This window comes from Callionymus lyra, chromosome 18 (genome assembly GCF_982586985.1).
Source record: "Callionymus lyra chromosome 18, fCalLyr1.hap1.1, whole genome shotgun sequence".
Classification (NCBI taxonomy): domain Eukaryota; kingdom Metazoa; phylum Chordata; class Actinopteri; order Syngnathiformes; family Callionymidae; genus Callionymus; species Callionymus lyra.
Genome location: NC_141835.1, coordinates 17580646 through 17597750, shown reverse-complemented (window position 1 = coordinate 17597750; position 17105 = coordinate 17580646). Strand labels below are relative to the sequence as shown.

At 41.9% G+C, this 17105-nt stretch overlaps 4 protein-coding genes across 4 annotated transcripts in view; 2 read left to right on the top strand and 2 right to left on the bottom strand.

Moving 5' to 3' along the window:
- fancm (FA complementation group M) overlaps window positions 1-2322 on the bottom strand; it is a 38126-nt gene extending 35804 nt beyond the window's left edge. The window contains exons 1-4 of the mRNA XM_087780442.1: window positions 1695-2322; window positions 1458-1630; window positions 1281-1358; window positions 570-728 (exon numbers count right to left, since the gene is read on the bottom strand). Of these exons, the coding sequence (XP_087636568.1) occupies window positions 570-728; window positions 1281-1358; window positions 1458-1630; window positions 1695-2274 (990 nt within the window). The 5' untranslated portion in view covers window positions 2275-2322. The remainder of the gene's footprint in view (window positions 1-569; window positions 729-1280; window positions 1359-1457; window positions 1631-1694) is intronic.
- A 261-nt stretch (window positions 2323-2583) lies between these two features.
- iqcc (IQ motif containing C) lies at window positions 2584-4901 on the top strand. The gene is made up of 5 exons (XM_087780056.1): window positions 2584-2655; window positions 3204-3347; window positions 4345-4558; window positions 4624-4736; window positions 4817-4901. The coding sequence occupies exons 1-5, from the start codon at window positions 2614-2616 to the stop codon at window positions 4862-4864; spliced, it is 561 nt and encodes a 186-aa protein (XP_087636182.1). The 5' UTR covers window positions 2584-2613; the 3' UTR covers window positions 4865-4901.
- A 262-nt stretch (window positions 4902-5163) lies between these two features.
- On the top strand, window positions 5164-10137 carry dcdc2b (doublecortin domain containing 2B). Its single transcript, XM_087779753.1, has 14 exons — window positions 5164-5243; window positions 6590-6859; window positions 6967-7018; window positions 7089-7159; window positions 7219-7350; window positions 7426-7554; window positions 7617-7644; window positions 7718-7783; window positions 9059-9176; window positions 9233-9342; window positions 9408-9467; window positions 9531-9590; window positions 9656-9718; window positions 9796-10137. The coding sequence occupies exons 2-14, from the start codon at window positions 6591-6593 to the stop codon at window positions 9856-9858; spliced, it is 1221 nt and encodes a 406-aa protein (XP_087635879.1). The 5' UTR covers window positions 5164-5243; window position 6590; the 3' UTR covers window positions 9859-10137.
- Window positions 10138-10173: 36 nt separating this feature from the next.
- Window positions 10174-12223, bottom strand: tmem234 (transmembrane protein 234). The gene is made up of 5 exons (XM_087779754.1): window positions 12180-12223; window positions 11749-11900; window positions 11349-11415; window positions 11182-11274; window positions 10174-10886 (listed from the first exon to the last, which is right to left on the bottom strand). Exons 1-5 carry the CDS (start codon window positions 12190-12192, stop codon window positions 10813-10815), a joined length of 399 nt encoding a protein of 132 aa, XP_087635880.1. The 5' UTR covers window positions 12193-12223; the 3' UTR covers window positions 10174-10812.
- Between the last annotated feature and the right edge of the window lie 4882 nt (window positions 12224-17105).

Sequence of the window (17105 nt, the reverse complement as noted above, 5' to 3'; positions counted from 1 at the left end):
TGGCCACAGATGAGTGTTTCACCGTTGATGCAAACTTAAGCACTGCTAGGTGAAGCAGCCATTACATTGTGTCTATCTGGACTCTATTGTGATGATCATGTAACATTAGATTAGATTAAATTAGTCCAAAAATGATATTCTTTACCACTTGAAAGTGCATAGAACACTGAGCTCTGTCAGTGCCTTCGCATCAAAGCATGCGCCATCTTATTCATATCCATCTTTTACTAATGACAGGGCTATCAAAAGGACTCATGGACCAATCAGAGACTTGGATTCTACCTCTGCTCACGTAATGTAAAAATAACTTGGTTGTATATAATTAGAATTAAGTGATTGAACATTCAAACAAAATTAATCAACACATAAGTATAGATTGGGTTCAAAGTGAATTGTTTTGCTCAGTTGAAGTGAGCTGTAATACGAATTCTCTCCAGTAGGTGGTGATGATAACTCAAATATAACCTTTAAACGTATCAGCCACTTGAAATAAATGTTTCTCTCAAAATAAACAAATCACCTTAATTTCAGAGGCTTGTAACTGAATCAGGACCTGGCCCGGGTCGTACCTGCAAGTAGAGGTTCTGGTAGGAAGTCAGTTTCTCTCCCAGAGGGACCACCATCTTGTCCACGCTACGCTGATGCGAGTACGCCTGCAGGTCTGGACTCTCCTCAGACCGGAGCTCCAGGTGAGAGATCAGCAGGTTGGAGATGACGGACTGGATTGCCTAAGGAGCCAGTCATGTTGTTATCATGCACAGTTGGACTAAGTCAAACGATTGTTGGCGTTAAGTAGAACATCAATTTAGTTTAATTAAAATTGTCAAATCATAACAGAGCTGTTGCAAGACATTTTTAAAGTTCAAATAAAAAAATAAGATAAATAAAAATGACCTCATCATTACAATTCCTAAGACATTGCCATTATCTTTCTATTTAACACATGTTACTATATTCTTGAAGATGAAGTAGCTTTTGTTGTCACAGATTACAAAAAAATAAATAAAAAAAGGTAGAATTAATCAACAATTTTCTCTGTCCATGATATTAAAATTTAAAAATTCTACTTACTTCTACAGTCCTGTCTGGGTTATTTCATTTGTGCTTATCGTGCGCAAACCATCATTAAAAACCTTCATGTCATCATCAAATAGAACCAAGCATTTGTGTTCTAAATATCTTTTCAAGTGATGATCATTTGAAAATCTTCTGATGTGAAGCTGTTCAAATTTTGGCGAGTATTAATCATAGATATGGAACAAGGAGGAACAGAGGCTCACCTTGACGTCAGATCCAGGTGTTGCACTCAGAGCCAGAACCCGAAACTGCTGCGTCTGACTGGCCAACTGGCGGATCACCTGAAGAAGAGAAGATAAGTCAACATCCTGAGTTGCTAACGGCGAACTTCCTAGTTTGATTTTAGTTTTTATATTTAAAAAAGGTGAGCTTGTGTGTACCTGACAGTATGCATGGTTTCCCAGAGCCTTGTGGGCTTCATCGACCACCAGACACTTGACCCGTTGGGCCGGGCAGGTGTCTCTGGACAGGTCGTTGATCATCACTTGTGGTGTGAGGAAGAAGACCCGCTTGGACCTCCACAGCTCCTGTCGCTGCTTGGCCACTGTGCTTCCTGAAGTTGTGAGGAGAGTGTTACATACACCGTCACCTTGACCACAACCCCTGTTGTGACTAACCCGTCAGCTCTGCCATGTGTTCCTGAGGGATCCCCATCACGTTGTAACAGGCCTGGATCTGCTGCGCCACCAGAGGTTTGGTAGGAGCCATGAACACAATCTTTCCTGAAGGATACCAGCGGTAGAAGTTGTACATGACCACCGAGGCCACGAAGGTCTTGCCCAGACCTGTGGGCAGACACACCAGTGTGTTCTGGAACAGCGCCGCCTCTGAGATCTTGAGTTGGTACTCCCTGAGAGGGTAGTTTGTGGGGTAGATCCAGACTCTGGCTGCACTGCTGTCAAACCCAGGAAGATCAGGGTATGATGGATTCGGGATCTCCTCGTTTTGCAGATCCTTCTCAGCTTCACACACAGCCACCACCATCAGGTCATCGTCTTCATCCTCACCATCATCAGTGGGCAGACATGACCTTTGACCTATCTCTGGCCAGAGTGGGTTTCGAGCAGGAACCGGTGGGTTGTTTGGAGTCACCTTCCGCCGAACAGCGGCTTTCTTGTTGCCCTTCGGCGGCTGTTTCGGGGCCGCAGAGGAACCCCATGTCTGAAACAGAGTCCTCTGACCCGGCCCGCCACTCATTCTCCTCAACTTTGATGGAAACACATTGAGAAAAATCCGCCATGTGACTTCCGAAAAACTTCAGCAAAACACTTGTGTACTTCCGCTGTGGGCATTTTAAAGAAAAAGACGCGTGGATAAGCGTATTAAATATAACAACTCTGTAGCTACACTTACATATTTTTTAGACGTTTTAGTTCGTTTATTTGTACAGTTTAGATGACAAGACAACCTTAAATCCCATCAGTAGTCCTTTACAGATTAATTTAGCATAGCCGTGCTTTTATCTTGAAGTCCACCGATGGAACGACAACAAACTGTCAGGACTTCCGCTCCCGCGCTTCCTCAGTTTCCATAGTGATGGACAGATGTCAGTGGGAGAACAAGTTCACTCGTTTTCAGGTAATAACACTTTTGTCTAAAGAAGGTTCGTTAAACTTTAACAACAGGCTCATAACCGCAAAGTGTCTTTAAAGGAGTTTAGCTGTGCACTTGTGAGCTGTGGGAAAACGGCTAACGGCTATTGTTTTTAGCATTGATGTGACAGTTGGTGTGACGAAGTGATGAATCATTCATCGGTGTTTTCTTTTACACACATCAGTTATTTCATTAAAAATTTCACAGCTGCTTTACCCTAAAACATACACACCAAAACACCCATGCACAAACATTTATTAAAGAAAGTACACACCAAAACACCCACCTTAAACACGAACATGTCTATCTGCACAAACATTTATTAAACAGTACAATTAAGTACACGCCAAAACATATACACACCCTTTTAAGAGAAACAACTTAGACTTGAAGAGAGCATCTGATGGCAAAGTTGTCAACACATTCCTGTCTATGTGTTGCAGCAGCTCTACTTCTGGTATCATGTGGATGACTTCGCTCTACTCCACTCCATCCAACAAACAAGCTAAAGAATATTTTTGTTTTGTTTTCAGGCGCATGCACGTGGCTATCTAATCAGAGAGGAAGTACTTCTTGCACGAGAGGACTTCATCCATATCGTGACTGAGATCGACGGAGGAATAGATCATTTAGTGTGGCAGGACTCCCTGATAGCCACACCCCACTTTACTGACACGGTGACCCCTCGTCTGGACATTATTTGTTCTGTCTGTTTAACTTCTCATTCATCCTCAAGGTTCCAAATGTTGTGTTTTCTGAGTCATTGCTGTGTTTTTACATATTTATTGTTGGGTTCATCTCACTTTTCTGTTTATTGTCTGTCACAGAGTCATTATAGTGTTTACTAAGTCATTGTTATTTTTGACTGACTTTGGTGTTTAGTAAGTAGTGTTTACTGATGTATTGTTGTGTTTGACCTACTTTTGTGTTTATTAAGTCATTGTTGTGTTTGACTTACTTTTGTGTTTATTGAGTAACTGTTGTTTTAACTGATTAATTGCTGTGTTTGACTTACTTTTGTGTTTATTGAGTAACTGCTGTGTTAACTGAGTAATTGTTGTGTTTGACTTACTTTTGGGTTTATTGAGTAACTATTGTGTTTACTGATTCATTGTTGGCTTACGTTTGTGTTTATTGAGTGATTGTTGTGTTTGTGTTTACTGAGTAATCGTTGTGTTTGTCTTGAGTTTGTGTTTACTGAGTAATTTCGGTGTTTACTGAGTCCTTATTGTGTTTGACTCACTTTTTGGTAACTGGGTCATTGAAGTGTTTTTTTGAGTCAATGTTGTGTTAGACCCACGTTTGTGTTTACTCAATCATTGTTGTGTTTGCTGATGTGCTGTTGTGTTTGACTATCCTTTGTGGTTACTGGGTCATTGTTGTGTTTATTAAGCCAATGTTGTGTTTACCTTGCATATGTCTACTGAATCACTGTTGTGTTTATTTGGTCATTGGTGTGTTTACTGGGATAATGTTGTGTTTGGCTGACGTTTGTGTTTACTGATTCATCATTGTGTTTGTCTCAATTTGATGTTCATTGAGTCATTGTTAAGTTTGACTAATTTTTGTTTTCTGAGTCAATCGTTGTGTTTCACTCACCTCTGTATTTTTTTGAGTCCTTAGTGTTTTACTGAGTTAAAAAATTAATTAATTAATAATATCGGTGTCCTCTAGGATGGACCCCTACATATCCACAAGTCTGATCCAGCAGCAGAGAGTCTGGTAGCTGAGGAGGTACCTGGAGATCGGGGTGTCCTCCTGCAGAGGACCGAGGCTGAGAGAGACAAGCCTCGTACTTGCAGAGTAGACAGAGAAGTGGGTGCTGCAGAAGAACTGACAGATGAGACCTCGTGTGACCGGACCAGTCTGGACTCTGGTGTCCAGAAAGGTGAGACTGAAGGATCAAACATGATGAGATTGATCAAGTTTCCTTTAAAATCCTCTTGCTGGTAGGTCCTCAGCAGAACCATAACGTCCACAGGACCCCCGAGGATCTTCGTGCGCACAAGGACTCCCTGACCATGGAGCTGATCTGGCTGCAGCAGGCCATCAGCAGCAGAAAGAAGGTTATGAGTCATGAACGTGTGAGCTGGTGTCGTCCATCATCTTCATGTGAACTTTAATGAGTCTTTCTTGTCTCCTGCAGTATCTGTCTCTTAAGACCAAACTGACCACTGAAGACCTCAGGAGTTGATCTTCTGTTTGTCAACAGTTCTTCATGTAAATAAAACCTATTTTTGTAAACAAATCCGTTGTCGTGTTCGATGACTGGAGGAAACTCTGATATCACATTTCTGATCCGACGTGCTGTCCTCAGCGGGTCACATGACGGAGCTTCGGTTTCTGTCTAGTTTGATTTCAACTGTTGATTCAGCTCCTCCTCCGCTTGTCTCGTCTCTTTTGTTGTGGTTGCCGCTGATGGCCTGGCCCACACAGCCGGTCGTCGCTGACCAGGTAACCGCGGCAACCAGGAAATACTCTCAACTGCCTTGAGACGTGTGTGTGTCTTTTGGTTAAACGTGTGGACTCTGATCAACAACACAACCTAAAACTCGCCTTCCTGACGGAGCAGAGTGAGTACATGACGTGTGTTTGTGTAAATGAGAAAGCTTGTGTCATTGCAGGTGTTTAAAATGATGTAAAGAGTACCTGAAGTGTTGTGAATGAAGCAATGTTTAAAAGTAAACATTAATATTCTTTCTTACATGAAAATATCAGTGAACGTATTAAAATTCTCGTTTTTTAACAAAACCTTTCTTAATTTCATGATTAAAATGATCCTAAACTTTAAGTTAAAAAGGAAAAAGTCTAATTTCTTATATTTAAAAAAATTTTTCGTTCATGTCAGTCCTGTATTTTTAAACACACCCTGTAAAACTTACAAATACACAGTTTCTTTAAGAGATGTCACTCAAACTCCAAGGTCTCAAGACGTTTCCCCGTTGTTTTATTTATGTGCTCTTTTTGATAGTCAGATTTTTTAATGTTATCGTATGTAGCACATTATAAATGTAAAGTATTACAATTATAATTTTTTTTAAACGTAATGTTAAATCAAGAACATTTTAAACTCAATTTTATACATAGCTTAGCTAGTAGCTCTACAGTGCTAGCTGTAGTGAAATGAAATCTACCACCAGTAATACTTTACATTTCTGTATATATTTAGATGTTTTTAAGTTAACAGATCATAGATAATATTGCAATTAACTTTTTTTCTATTTAAAAATACATTTTATTTTTGCTAACTAAACAGTGCTAGCTGTAGAGCAATGAAATCTAACACTAGTAATAATTTACATTTCTATATATATTTAGATGTTTTTAAGTTAACTTATGTAACAGATCATAAATAGAGAATATTACAATTACGTTTTTTCAAATGCAATATAATGTGCATCAAGAACATTTTAAACTAAATTTTATACATAGCTTAGCTAGTAGCTAACAGTGCTAGCTGTAGTGAGGTGAAAATACACCACCAGTAACACGGTTTTATTTATGTGGTCTTTTTGATAGTCATATTTTTTAATGTTAACGTATGTAACACATGATAAATGTAAAGTATAACAATTCTTTTTTTAAGGTGTAATGTAATGTAAAATCAAGAACATTTTAAACTCAGCTAGTAGCTAACAGTGCTAGCTGTAGAGTAGTTAAATCTACCACAAGTACAACACAACACAGTGGTGGTAGTGTTACTAACACTTATATATTTTTGTATATGCTGAAAATAGATTGTCGAAAATTCTATGATGGAATAACAACATATAATTATTAATATCAAAGATTGACATTATTGTGACGATCTCGTAAGTTACAGGGGTGGTAGAAATAAAAAAGGTGTGAACATGTATGTGTGAAGTAAGAATGACTGGTGTTCGTTGTGACCCGTCTGAGATCATGCTGGTGTCCTTAGAATGGCGGCCGGTGTCCTACCCCCCGTGAAGAGCGTGGTGGTCTACAGAAACGGAGACCCCTTCTACAACGGACGCCGGTTTGTCGTCAACCAGCGACAGGTGGCGACCATGGAGGCCTTCCTGACCGAGGTGACCCAAAACATCGGAGCCCCGCTGGCCGTCAGGGCCCTCTACACCCCGAGGCAGGGTCACCGGGTCAACCAGCTCCAGGAGCTGCAGACAGGGGCGCAGTACGTCGCGGCGGGATACGAGAAGTTCAAGAAGCTGAAGTGAGTGGAGGTCCAGTTAGCAAGTCACCCACACATCTCGCCGTGTTTGTTGTTGTGGAAGTGTTATCGACCTGAGTGACGGATCCAGTGTCTCCTTGTCGCACCAGTTACCTGAACTCCGCCGTGAAGAAGCCTCAGCCTGCTCAGGAAGACGCTGAGGTCAGAAAAGTTCTCTCCTCGAGTAGTCTCTTCATCACCTCGGAGTCATGAGGAATGTTGTGTCCTTCAGACAAAAGTCGCCCAGAGACTGAACGTGTCGGCCAAGTGGAGGAAGTTGATCCCGCTGCCGTGGGTCCTTCAGTAAGTCCCAGAAGCCACGGGACTCCAGAGCCTGTAAACTCAACGTCCGACTCTTCCAGTGTGTTCCGGAATGGAGACCTACTGTGTTCCCCGTTCCGCTTCATCATCCCTCGGAGCCTGCAGCAGGACCTGGAGCAGATCCTCAGTCTGGTCTCTGAGAAGGTCTGCCTGAGGACCGGCGCTGTGCGCAGGTGAGTGACATACCTGGACAGGTGTGACTTATCTGAGATCACATGTTGTGCACCAGAACTGACTGGTCCGTTCAGGTTGTGCACACCGGAGGGAGCGACGGTGTTGTGCGCCGCTGAGCTGCAGACGGGTCACTGCTACGTCGCTGTGGGACCAGAAAGGTTCAAGAAAGTTCCGTACACGGAGCTGCTGGGTTCGAAAGGACGGTAACTGTGAGAGTTGTGTTCTACGGATGAGTGTGGTCTTGACGGTGGTTGTGTGTCTGCAGGAAGAGACGCACACAGAGAGGAACTGAGGTCAGTCTTCATGATGATGCTGTGAACTGGTGGAGCTGCAGGTTTTTGATGAAGCTTTTGTTTTTTCGTCCAGAAAAGGAAACCAGGAATCGGAGCAGAGGATCAGCTCAGTGACTCGGCTCTTCCCGACTCACCCCAGGTGACCAACGTGATCAAATTCAAATAATTACTTTGAGAGATGGAGAGCAGTCGTACTTTTGAGTTAAATATTTATAATACAAGAAATAATGTTCATGTAAGACATATTTTTAGCCGATAATTCATCTTTACCATGCATTGACATATAATAATGACCTATAATTAATATCATGAGCAGGTTTAATGTTAACTAACCTGTAACTCCTGTAACATAATTCAATGTTTTGATGTCATAAAAACATTGTGTTCTTTTACTGTAGATTTACTCAATTGACATTCTTATGTTCTTCATATACAAAGAAAGAAGGAGTTACGGGGGAAATGTAAACCTCATTACTGCTAGCAATGTTAGCCACTAGCTAAACTATCAAGTAAAACTTTCAGTTTAGATGTCTTTCACGTCAAATTGGAGTTGAAACACAACATTATTTTAATATTTTTCCATCTATAGAATGTGTTATGTTAGTTTACTTAACAGCTACCTAAGTACCAAAGAAAACTGTGTGAGAACTTGTCTGCCTTGGCTCCTGCAGGGGTTTGAGTCTGTAATGTCAGATAAAGAAACAGTGTCTTTGTTACAGAACAAAACGAGTGGTATGTAAAAGTGCAGGGTGGACATCAATTATTGATTTTATGTATATAAAAAATAACCTTTATTTTGAATAAACATATAGTTTAGGATCAAGAGCAGGTGTCAGTGATTTTAATGCCAGTCTGTCAACGGGCACACAAAGACACACAACCATTCACACACACACTCATACTTAAAAAATAATATTTTAATTGGATTTAGTCTAAATCTGATTGTATACCATTTCACTTTTAAAATCAATCTTAATAAGATAAATACATCAAAAGCAGAGAAAGAGTAATTATGTCATAAAATACGATTTTAATATTTAATTCAATATTAATCTTAAGTGTTGTATACACAACATGGGCATTTTTGTGGTGGCATTACAGATTAAAAGAATGAAGATAACAGACACATACAAGTAATGTGTAAAGGTATAAAAAAAGGGTATTTTACAAGTATTATGTTGTACTAGTAATAAAATCGTTAAATAGCCGTCAGAAACATGGTCAGATTTATAGTATAATTGATATAGATGGAGTCAGAGGACAAGGTCTGATCAAGAGCATTATTTTAATCATTCAATTATCAAATTTGGCTACAGAATTTGGGTGATTTTTGGTGACTTATTTGTTGTTGTAAAAATTTAAATATTTATATTAACATTTAGTCGTTGTCGACACCTTTTGATTTCCACGACAGCGTGATGGCCGCAGGGTCAAGTCCACTGGAGACGAAGCAGCAGAAGACTCCGTGTTCTTCTCAAGACCTGCTAGGATCCGTCAGAGACCGCCCAGACCGCCGCCCGCTGCTCGAGCAGGTCTGTAGACCACTGACCAATCACTTGTGACGACCTAAAGAGTCTGTTTTCTACAGCTCAGCGCAGCGTCTTCAAGAGAGGAGCAGAGCGGAGGAGAGAGGAGCTGAGAGGAGCACAGGAGGTCCAGGAGGACCAGGACACACTCACAGAGCTTCCCGTGGATCAGGTCCTCTTTCACTCTCACTTAAGCACTCACAACTGATTTGACGGGATTTCTGTGTGCACCTGAAGAGGGCTGCAGAAACTGTGGAGGAGGAGCAACAGACCAACACTGCTTTGGACGCACCTGAGGTAACCATGGCGATTGAGGTTTTACTCATGGTCGTGACTGATCGTTGCATTTGGACATGGTAGATGTCTGAGGGTGTCGACGGTGGAGAGACACGAGACCAGGAGGCGGCCTCTGCTGCGTTGGTATACACACACAGACACACAACTGTAACACACAAGACAAGGTCTCACTGATCCTGGTCCTGCAGCAAGAGCAGAAGAACACAGCAGAACCGGTTCAGACGCAGAACCTGGACTCTCGGGAGGAGTTGGTGAGTAATAGACGTTTAACCTTTAGCAGCCTTTAATGAGATAAGCTTTACTGAACTGAAGAACGCGTTTTGTGCAGAAGACGCCAGAGGAGTCCGCGACACAAGACGCTCCACTGGGTCACATGACCGTCACAGACTGAGATCATGGAGCCACAATGACGAAAAGCTGCGTTAGCTTGATCTTACTTTAGCTGAGGATTTATAACATTTACGACTTCAAGGATTTCTACGACAGAGTGACACAACTATGAATGTTGGGTTGTTTACTTTGCTTCTATGATCACACCACAAGTGAGGATGATACAACAGGTCGACTCTGAAGCAGGTGAGGAAACAAGGCTTGTTCCAAACTCAAGTACACATCAGTCACAACTGTCGATGAATCTTCTTGTTATAGTTTTATAAAACAGTTTTTGCCAATTTCCTAATTAAACTTCTGAAACAAGTGCAAGACCTTTATTTTCCATTTTTTATTGTATTTACGTTTCTCCATGTTGCATTTAAAGTCACAATTTCAAGAATAAAGTGCACTTTTAGTGAGCCACAAATTAAACACACTTCATAAAAGAGGACAACTCAATATGCCTGCACTTTTTCTCACCCCTTTCACCGCCACACGTTTTGAGTTAAAAAAAAGGGGTAAAAAAGTTCCCCAAAAACTTCTAGAAAAAGGTAACATACCAGTAAGGACAACGAAGTTTGACCCACAGCCCGAATACGCAAAAGAAACGATACACCACAGCGGTCAAAAAGAGTCTTAAGAGTCCCTACAAATTGACTTTAGTACAAAAGCAGCAACTTTCACAACATCGTCACGGTAATCGTCACGAGGGGCTGACGGTTGTCCAGGTTCAGAGCTCGACCCTGCAGCAGGTCACGGGAGGTCATTGCTGTAAAAGAAGTGACTGACAGCCGCGTTGTTGCTTTCCACCATGACGCCCATCACGTGATCACATTTACGGCCATAGTTCTCAGTGAACACCCCCCCCCCATTAATCCAGCTGACCCGTGAGCGAACCCTCGTCCATCCGTCCCCCCCACAACTCTTTCTTGGTTCCCCAAGAGCTTGAGGCCACGGTGAGAGATGAGCCCCTTCAGGGGTCCTGTGAGGCACTGACGACACACAGAGTGACACCGGTCATGGTGAGGAACATTCCAAACACGGCGCCTGGTGGAACACGAGCGACGATGAGCAAAGGGTAATATATTCAGTGCCGTTAAAAATAAATACATTGTTTGCTAACTTTATCCATTTTTGAATAAACTAACTAAACAAGGAATTAGTAAATGATCATGTTGTTAATTTAAAATACAATAAAATCATAAAAAAATCCTCATATTGTATTAATTTCACAAGGAAAACAATGATGGAGCTAAATCCTTAGGAAGGTCAACTGTTGCTCACATTAGTATAACAAATATAGGCGTTTTAAGTTCATATTTATTATATTCTGTTCACTTACGTAATCCTCCAACGTCTTCGCCCAGCAACTTCCCCGTCAGCAGCGTGAAGACGAACGTCAAAGAGTTCGACACAGGAACAGCCACGGACAGATCTGCAAAAAGGAATGAGTAGAATTAGAACCTGCTGCCACAAAGAGACACGACTCGTAGCCCAGGCTGCACCGACCTGTGCTTGACAGCGTGTAGAAGTAGAGCACAGAGCCAGCCTGGTTGAAGAGGAAGGGAAGCAGGTACTGGGGAGACAATATAGACAAGAAAAGATCACATTTCATCTTTCTCCACTAAATGTCGGGTAACAATATGTTTTCGCCCTCAATTAAACACAATTAAATGTATCTTAGCAAAGCGAAACTCAGATTTGTTGCATCATATTTTAACCATTCTTATTTTCTAAACTGACGTTGTACATTCTAACTTTAGTTATTATGACATTTCTGACAGAAATGTACAACTAAAGTTGTACTTTTCTTCAGATGTAAGATCCCTTTATCTTAAAAAAATGTATGCTTGCTTGAATCTTACATTTCTTGGTAATGAAAGATAATGAATTAGTAAACAATTCGCACTTTAACGTTCAAGATGAGGAACTTCAGTTCGGCCACAAACTGGGAGACTTTTCCTGATGCGTTCACGGACTCGATCCCCGCAGTTCCCCTTTTCAGGAGCGGGTTCGTGCAGCCCCACAATAGCGACACCAGCAGGAGACTGACCACCTCCACTGTCGGACACAAACCACCACAATGACCGTCAGCTTCATCTACTACATTTAAAATCACGTTTAATGTGGAAACTGGTTGGTTAAAGCACCTGAGCTAGCAAGATAGCAGCTAACTTCCCTAGCATTAGCACATGGATTGAACTGTTCCGTTTACATTAACATTGTAGTTTAAATCGCAACTTACAACTATTTTTAGTTTTAATAAAAACACCTGAAATTCAGGGGTATTTCGTTTTAAATAACCGACATTAATATCAACAATTTAAGCTAACAGCTCACCTGCAGTCACCATAGTGACAGAACTTGTTGGCAGTCGAGTGGCGTTCAAGAACACTCAGTTAATCCGAATGACTTATGTTTTTCCTGTTGTACGATGCAGCTTTATTTATTTGAAATATATATATATATATATATATATATATATATATATATATATTTATTGAGTTTAGACTTTAAATATTATACCGTTTCAATTGAAAAAAAAGTCCAGGTCTGTGTGTATTGAATTAAATGACAAATTAAATTGTCCACAAGTGTAATGTGCAGTTTAAAATGTGCTCCAGTGACATGAGTCCGTCACTCTGGTCCACAAACGCCACATGTGTTAAATCATTATTATATTCTTTAAAATAAAGTGTATCGCAGCTTGTGTTCTGTACGTGGCAGCTAGAGGTCGCTGTTGTCTCACAAATATGTGCGCGTAAGCGCGTCCGGTTTGTGACAATGTGGTGTTAAGTTCGAACCTTTTTTCTGGTGGACGAGTGTGTTACTTGTGTGTGTGTGTGTGTGTGTGTGTCAACGATAGAACTTTGTCTGCAGCAGAGCTGTCGAGATCTCCCCCCCGTATCACGTGGCGCCCCGCATCGTCGCCATGGAAACGTCGCCACTTTCTCCACTTTGTCAGGTGTGTTACCTGAGAACTGTTGGAGACGAGAAGTGTGGTTTTCTCGGCAGGTCTGTGCAGAAAATAGCACAACAGTGGCGCTAAAAAAGAAACCATAACGGCAATAATGAGAACCTGCGTCTTTAAGGCTCAGGTGATGCTGACACATCAACACTCCAGTCCAGGTGAGCCAGAGGGAAACAGGAAGTCACCTCGACTCCATGCAGAGTCCTGACGTGGCTGATCGCAGAACAGCTGTCTGCTCTAAATTAGGCACCCCACCCTCTTCCTCCCCCCTCCTCCCCCATCCTCCCTCCCTACTCCCGTGGAGCTCAAAGTCGAGCGAGCATCACTCACGTCCAGAACCAGCTCACACGTCCAGAACCTCGTCAGGTGTTCTCCTGTCCTGACGCAGAGGACGAGATAGGGATGCGATTTTCTCATCTTCTTTTTTGTCGTTTATTCACGTTTATGTATACGTTTGTGTAACGCTTTTGTGTTCTTAATATTACATTGTGTTTGTTCTTGTTATTAAGTGTGTATTTTGTGTGCGTGTGTGTGTCTCACAACTGGCTCTTGATTCTCTGGGTTTCTGGTGTTAAATCCCCTGAGAGGCCGCTGTGGTTCTGGCCTGCAGGACTCTGATCTGTGTGTGTGTGTAAGAGAGAGAGAGAGGGAGAGAGTGTGTGTGTGTGTGTGTGTGTGGCTTCAGAATCATCAGCAGGAGGAAGACTACAACAAAAAACTGTCACTTCCTATTTCTCTCTGATACATCAGCTCCCCTCGTTAATATGCACCAACCAGCATGTGTGTGTGTGAGAGTGTTTGAGTGTTTTGAAGTGTGTGTATTTTTGTGTGTGTGTGAGTGTGTGTGCCCCCTCACTGAGTCTATCGTTCATTATTGATTGAGCAGATTTATAAAATGACCGCCAGGGCCGCGCCAGAGCTCTTTTTTAACACCACACACACACCTTACTGTCAGGCGCCAAACACACACACACACACACACATATATTAATGCAGAATCCCCCACGCATGCCCACTCACCTCTCTTGTGTCAATCTTCTTTTGTATTATTTTGTTTGTACTTTCAATCACACATATCTATATTTTATTTGAGCAATTGTGAGTTTTTTTTTTCTTTTGTTCCAGAGTCTGTTGTGATTGTGTTGTATTTTTTCTTCTCCCGGATCCTCCTCTGCTCCGTGATTCTCCTCATCTTCAGGTGTTTAATTATAGATTGAAAAAATATATATATACATTGTCCCTGTACTTGACGAGATAAGTGCACTCACACCAGATTCAAACAAAGGGTGAAAGACATACAATGAATCCAGGAAGGGATGCTGACTGTTCCTCAGAGTTTGCTGGGCTCCTCCAGAGATTCCACACGAGTGTTACGAGTGCTGCTCGGTGTCATCCATGTGACGCGGGATTAGCGGCTCCATTAGCAGATAAGGGGGAATTTCTCATAGGGAATCATCGGAGATAAGAAATGTAGGTTGAACATGGGGGAGTGTTTCAGCTGTGAAGTTTTAATCTGCAGATGAATTCCTCTAAGATTCGCCCCCCAGTGCTCCCCAAACTCATCACTGTCTCGTTTGCTCTTAAGTGTACTTTTGTGAATGTGTGTTTATGTGTGCTTTTGTGTTTATGTGTGAGCTGATTTTGCAAAGATTTGTGAGTTATCACTTCAGCTATGTTACATTCTTTTTTGTGTACTTTTTTGTGTCCCCTTTGTGTTGATTTGTAGGTGTTTTCATGTTACAAGTCGTTGTCACACACTTGTCTAATTTCCTTGTGGGTTTTAGTTTTTGTATCAGTCTGACAGTGGTCATAATGTTGACCAGAAAGCATCTCAAAGTTTCTCTTATTCGCCTTTTTTTTTTGGACAGACTACAACTGCAATGCAGATGAAACAACAGGGAGGAGACCGAGGAGGGGGTTCTGTCAGGTGGATGTGTCAGCTGACTGACTTAAGACGGATTCTCAAAGTGCTGCGCCGGGAAGAGCTGGAATCTTCCACGGCAAGCGAGGAGATAAAAGTGCACATGAAAGGGAGTGTGGAGAGAAAGGAAACCTGCTGAGAGGAAAGTCTGGAACATTCTGACCTGAATCTCTCAGGTGTGCACTCGGAATCATCACGGAACTCTTGAGAGTATGTGGAGAGATTCACGACTGACCTTTGTCCTTTGACCTCTGCTGACTCAGTGTGATGGCAGCCGCTGACGGGGCAGGAGGAGAAGGATGCATCAGCAAACATCCAGAGCTTCCCCCGGACAAGGGAAGGAGGCGGATCCGCGGGTCGATACTTCGGAAGTGACTCGTCTGCAAAATCGGGAGCTAAAATGTGGAGTCATTCACCTGAAGATATAAAATGGAACATGTTTTTTATTTTATTTCAGCAGAACAACATTTATTTTATTACAAGAAACCTTTACCTGTATGAAAATGTCAAATCTGTTTTAAAATGTTAAGTGATTTTTAAATATATATAAATATATTCAATGATTTTTACAACAACATACAGTTTAACATAGAATCATCAGTGGATATATTCATAAAGAATATACATTTATAACAAAACTTTCAAAAATGATGCTCTGGCAACTTAAAAAAAAATAAAGGTTCAACTTTCATATGATAATCTTTATTTATGTCCTTCCTGTACTATCAAAGACCCCCTGTAACGTCTGTGACAATGACTATGTTTGTGACATCACAGATGACCTCACTCAAATGCGTACCGGGCCGAGGTCTTTAGCATACGAGTTCCCAAACTGTTTTATTAATCTGCTCTTTTTGGTAGTTTAGTAGATGGTAACATAAGTCACACATGATAGATATGAAGTTGTACTCAACTGTAATGTCAAAGTAAAAGACATTTCAACCTGAATGCTTCTTGCTAGCTTAGGTAGCGGCTAAAAGTGCTAGAAGCAGTGAGGGGCCATTTACCACCACTTTTTTTGTGGGATGTTTTAGAATATAAATTGTGTGATTATTCCCTGAAATAATAAAAAATATATTTTTAATATCAAATGGAGACCATTTTTATGGAAAAATGGAATGTTGTGAAACGTTACGGGTAAGTAAAGTTAAAGAATGACTTCTGCTTCTGACATTAAGGTCTTCATAATGTATTTTTAGTTTCAAAGTAGAAACGTTTTCCCAAAATGACCAACAAATCCACGTCATATTGGTAAAGAACTCCAGGTTATGATCCACGAGACCTTCAGAACTTAAATATATACGCAGCAATGACATGCTAGCCAGGATTGTCAGTCTTCCCCCTGGACCCGCCGCCCTGGCCCACCTGGACCCCCCTGGTCCCCCCTGAGGGCAGAGATCCTGCTGACGAGTCAACACCTGAGACGACTTGTTTAAACGACACATTAGGAAGATAAATCAATTTGTGGTGGATACTGTGTGTGGAGTCTGCTACCAAATCTAATTACACACACACACACACACATACACACCTCGATCAGCAGGAGGAGCCGTCATGGTTCACCGAGGAACACGATGGGGGAGGTTGTATCTGGATGAGAGGTCGGAGCGACAAACCTCTGAGGTAATTGAATTGACGTGTCAGCAGCAACATGTCGACACGACTCGTTTCATCCCTTTTGTTTGATGTAGTTCCCCTTCCCGACCAGCAGGGGCTGAGAACAGTGACACACAATGCAACACGGGCAAGAAAAACCGCACACCTCCGATGCTACTCTTAAGTGTCCTCGAGTCGTAAAGTGCGACCTCATCAACTCGTTACAACCGCATCGTAAACGCGCCACAAATGGACCACAATAATCTGGAGTCTGCGGTCAATAAATGACCCGATGATAATCAAAGACGTCGATTCGTGACAACACCGCAGGTCGATGCACAAGCTCGTTACCCTGCGTTGAGTGGACGATGAAGCTTTACAGAGTGATGTCACAACATCTTACACACTTTGTGGGCTTTTTTCAGGTACTGACCACTGCGTACCAGAACATACAGCTGTGATCTGACCGGCTTTCCATCCTACATTTGACCATCATCCTCCTCTGTCACTACACGTGAGGTCGCATGGGTCAAGCCCTGAATTAGCTCAAGGTCGCTGTGTCCTTGGCTCTTGTTGCTGCTCAGGTTCCTCACGCTAGCGGCCAAACACCTGCTCCTGTGTGTGTGTGTGTTTGTGTGTGTTAGTGTGACTGTGAGCTGGGTTACATAACTCAGTTTCATGGAGCACAATTATCTTCACTCAATTGCTCAAGAATGTAAATGTGTGTTTAGTACATTGCAGGAAGAACTAATTCATTCATCAATCCATCCATCCATAT

Coding starts and splice junctions, on each gene's coding strand:
- iqcc (XM_087780056.1), top strand. CDS start 2,614: ATGGACAGATGTCAGTGGGAGAACAAGTTCACTCGTTTTCAG. Junction 2,656..3,203: donor ACAAGTTCACTCGTTTTCAG/GTAATAACACTT, acceptor TTTTGTTTTCAG/GCGCATGCACGTGGCTATCT. Junction 4,559..4,623: donor GGACTCTGGTGTCCAGAAAG/GTGAGACTGAAG, acceptor TCTTGCTGGTAG/GTCCTCAGCAGAACCATAAC.
- dcdc2b (XM_087779753.1), top strand. CDS start 6,591: ATGGCGGCCGGTGTCCTACCCCCCGTGAAGAGCGTGGTGGTCTACAGA. Junction 9,343..9,407: donor CAGAGCTTCCCGTGGATCAG/GTCCTCTTTCAC, acceptor GTGCACCTGAAG/AGGGCTGCAGAAACTGTGGA. Junction 9,719..9,795: donor TGGACTCTCGGGAGGAGTTG/GTGAGTAATAGA, acceptor CGTTTTGTGCAG/AAGACGCCAGAGGAGTCCGC.
- tmem234 (XM_087779754.1), bottom strand. Junction 11,416..11,748: donor TCCTCATCTTGAACGTTAAA/GTGCGAATTGTT, acceptor TTGTCTCCCCAG/TACCTGCTTCCCTTCCTCTT. Junction 10,887..11,181: donor CGAAGACGTTGGAGGATTAC/GTAAGTGAACAG, acceptor GTGTTCCACCAG/GCGCCGTGTTTGGAATGTTC.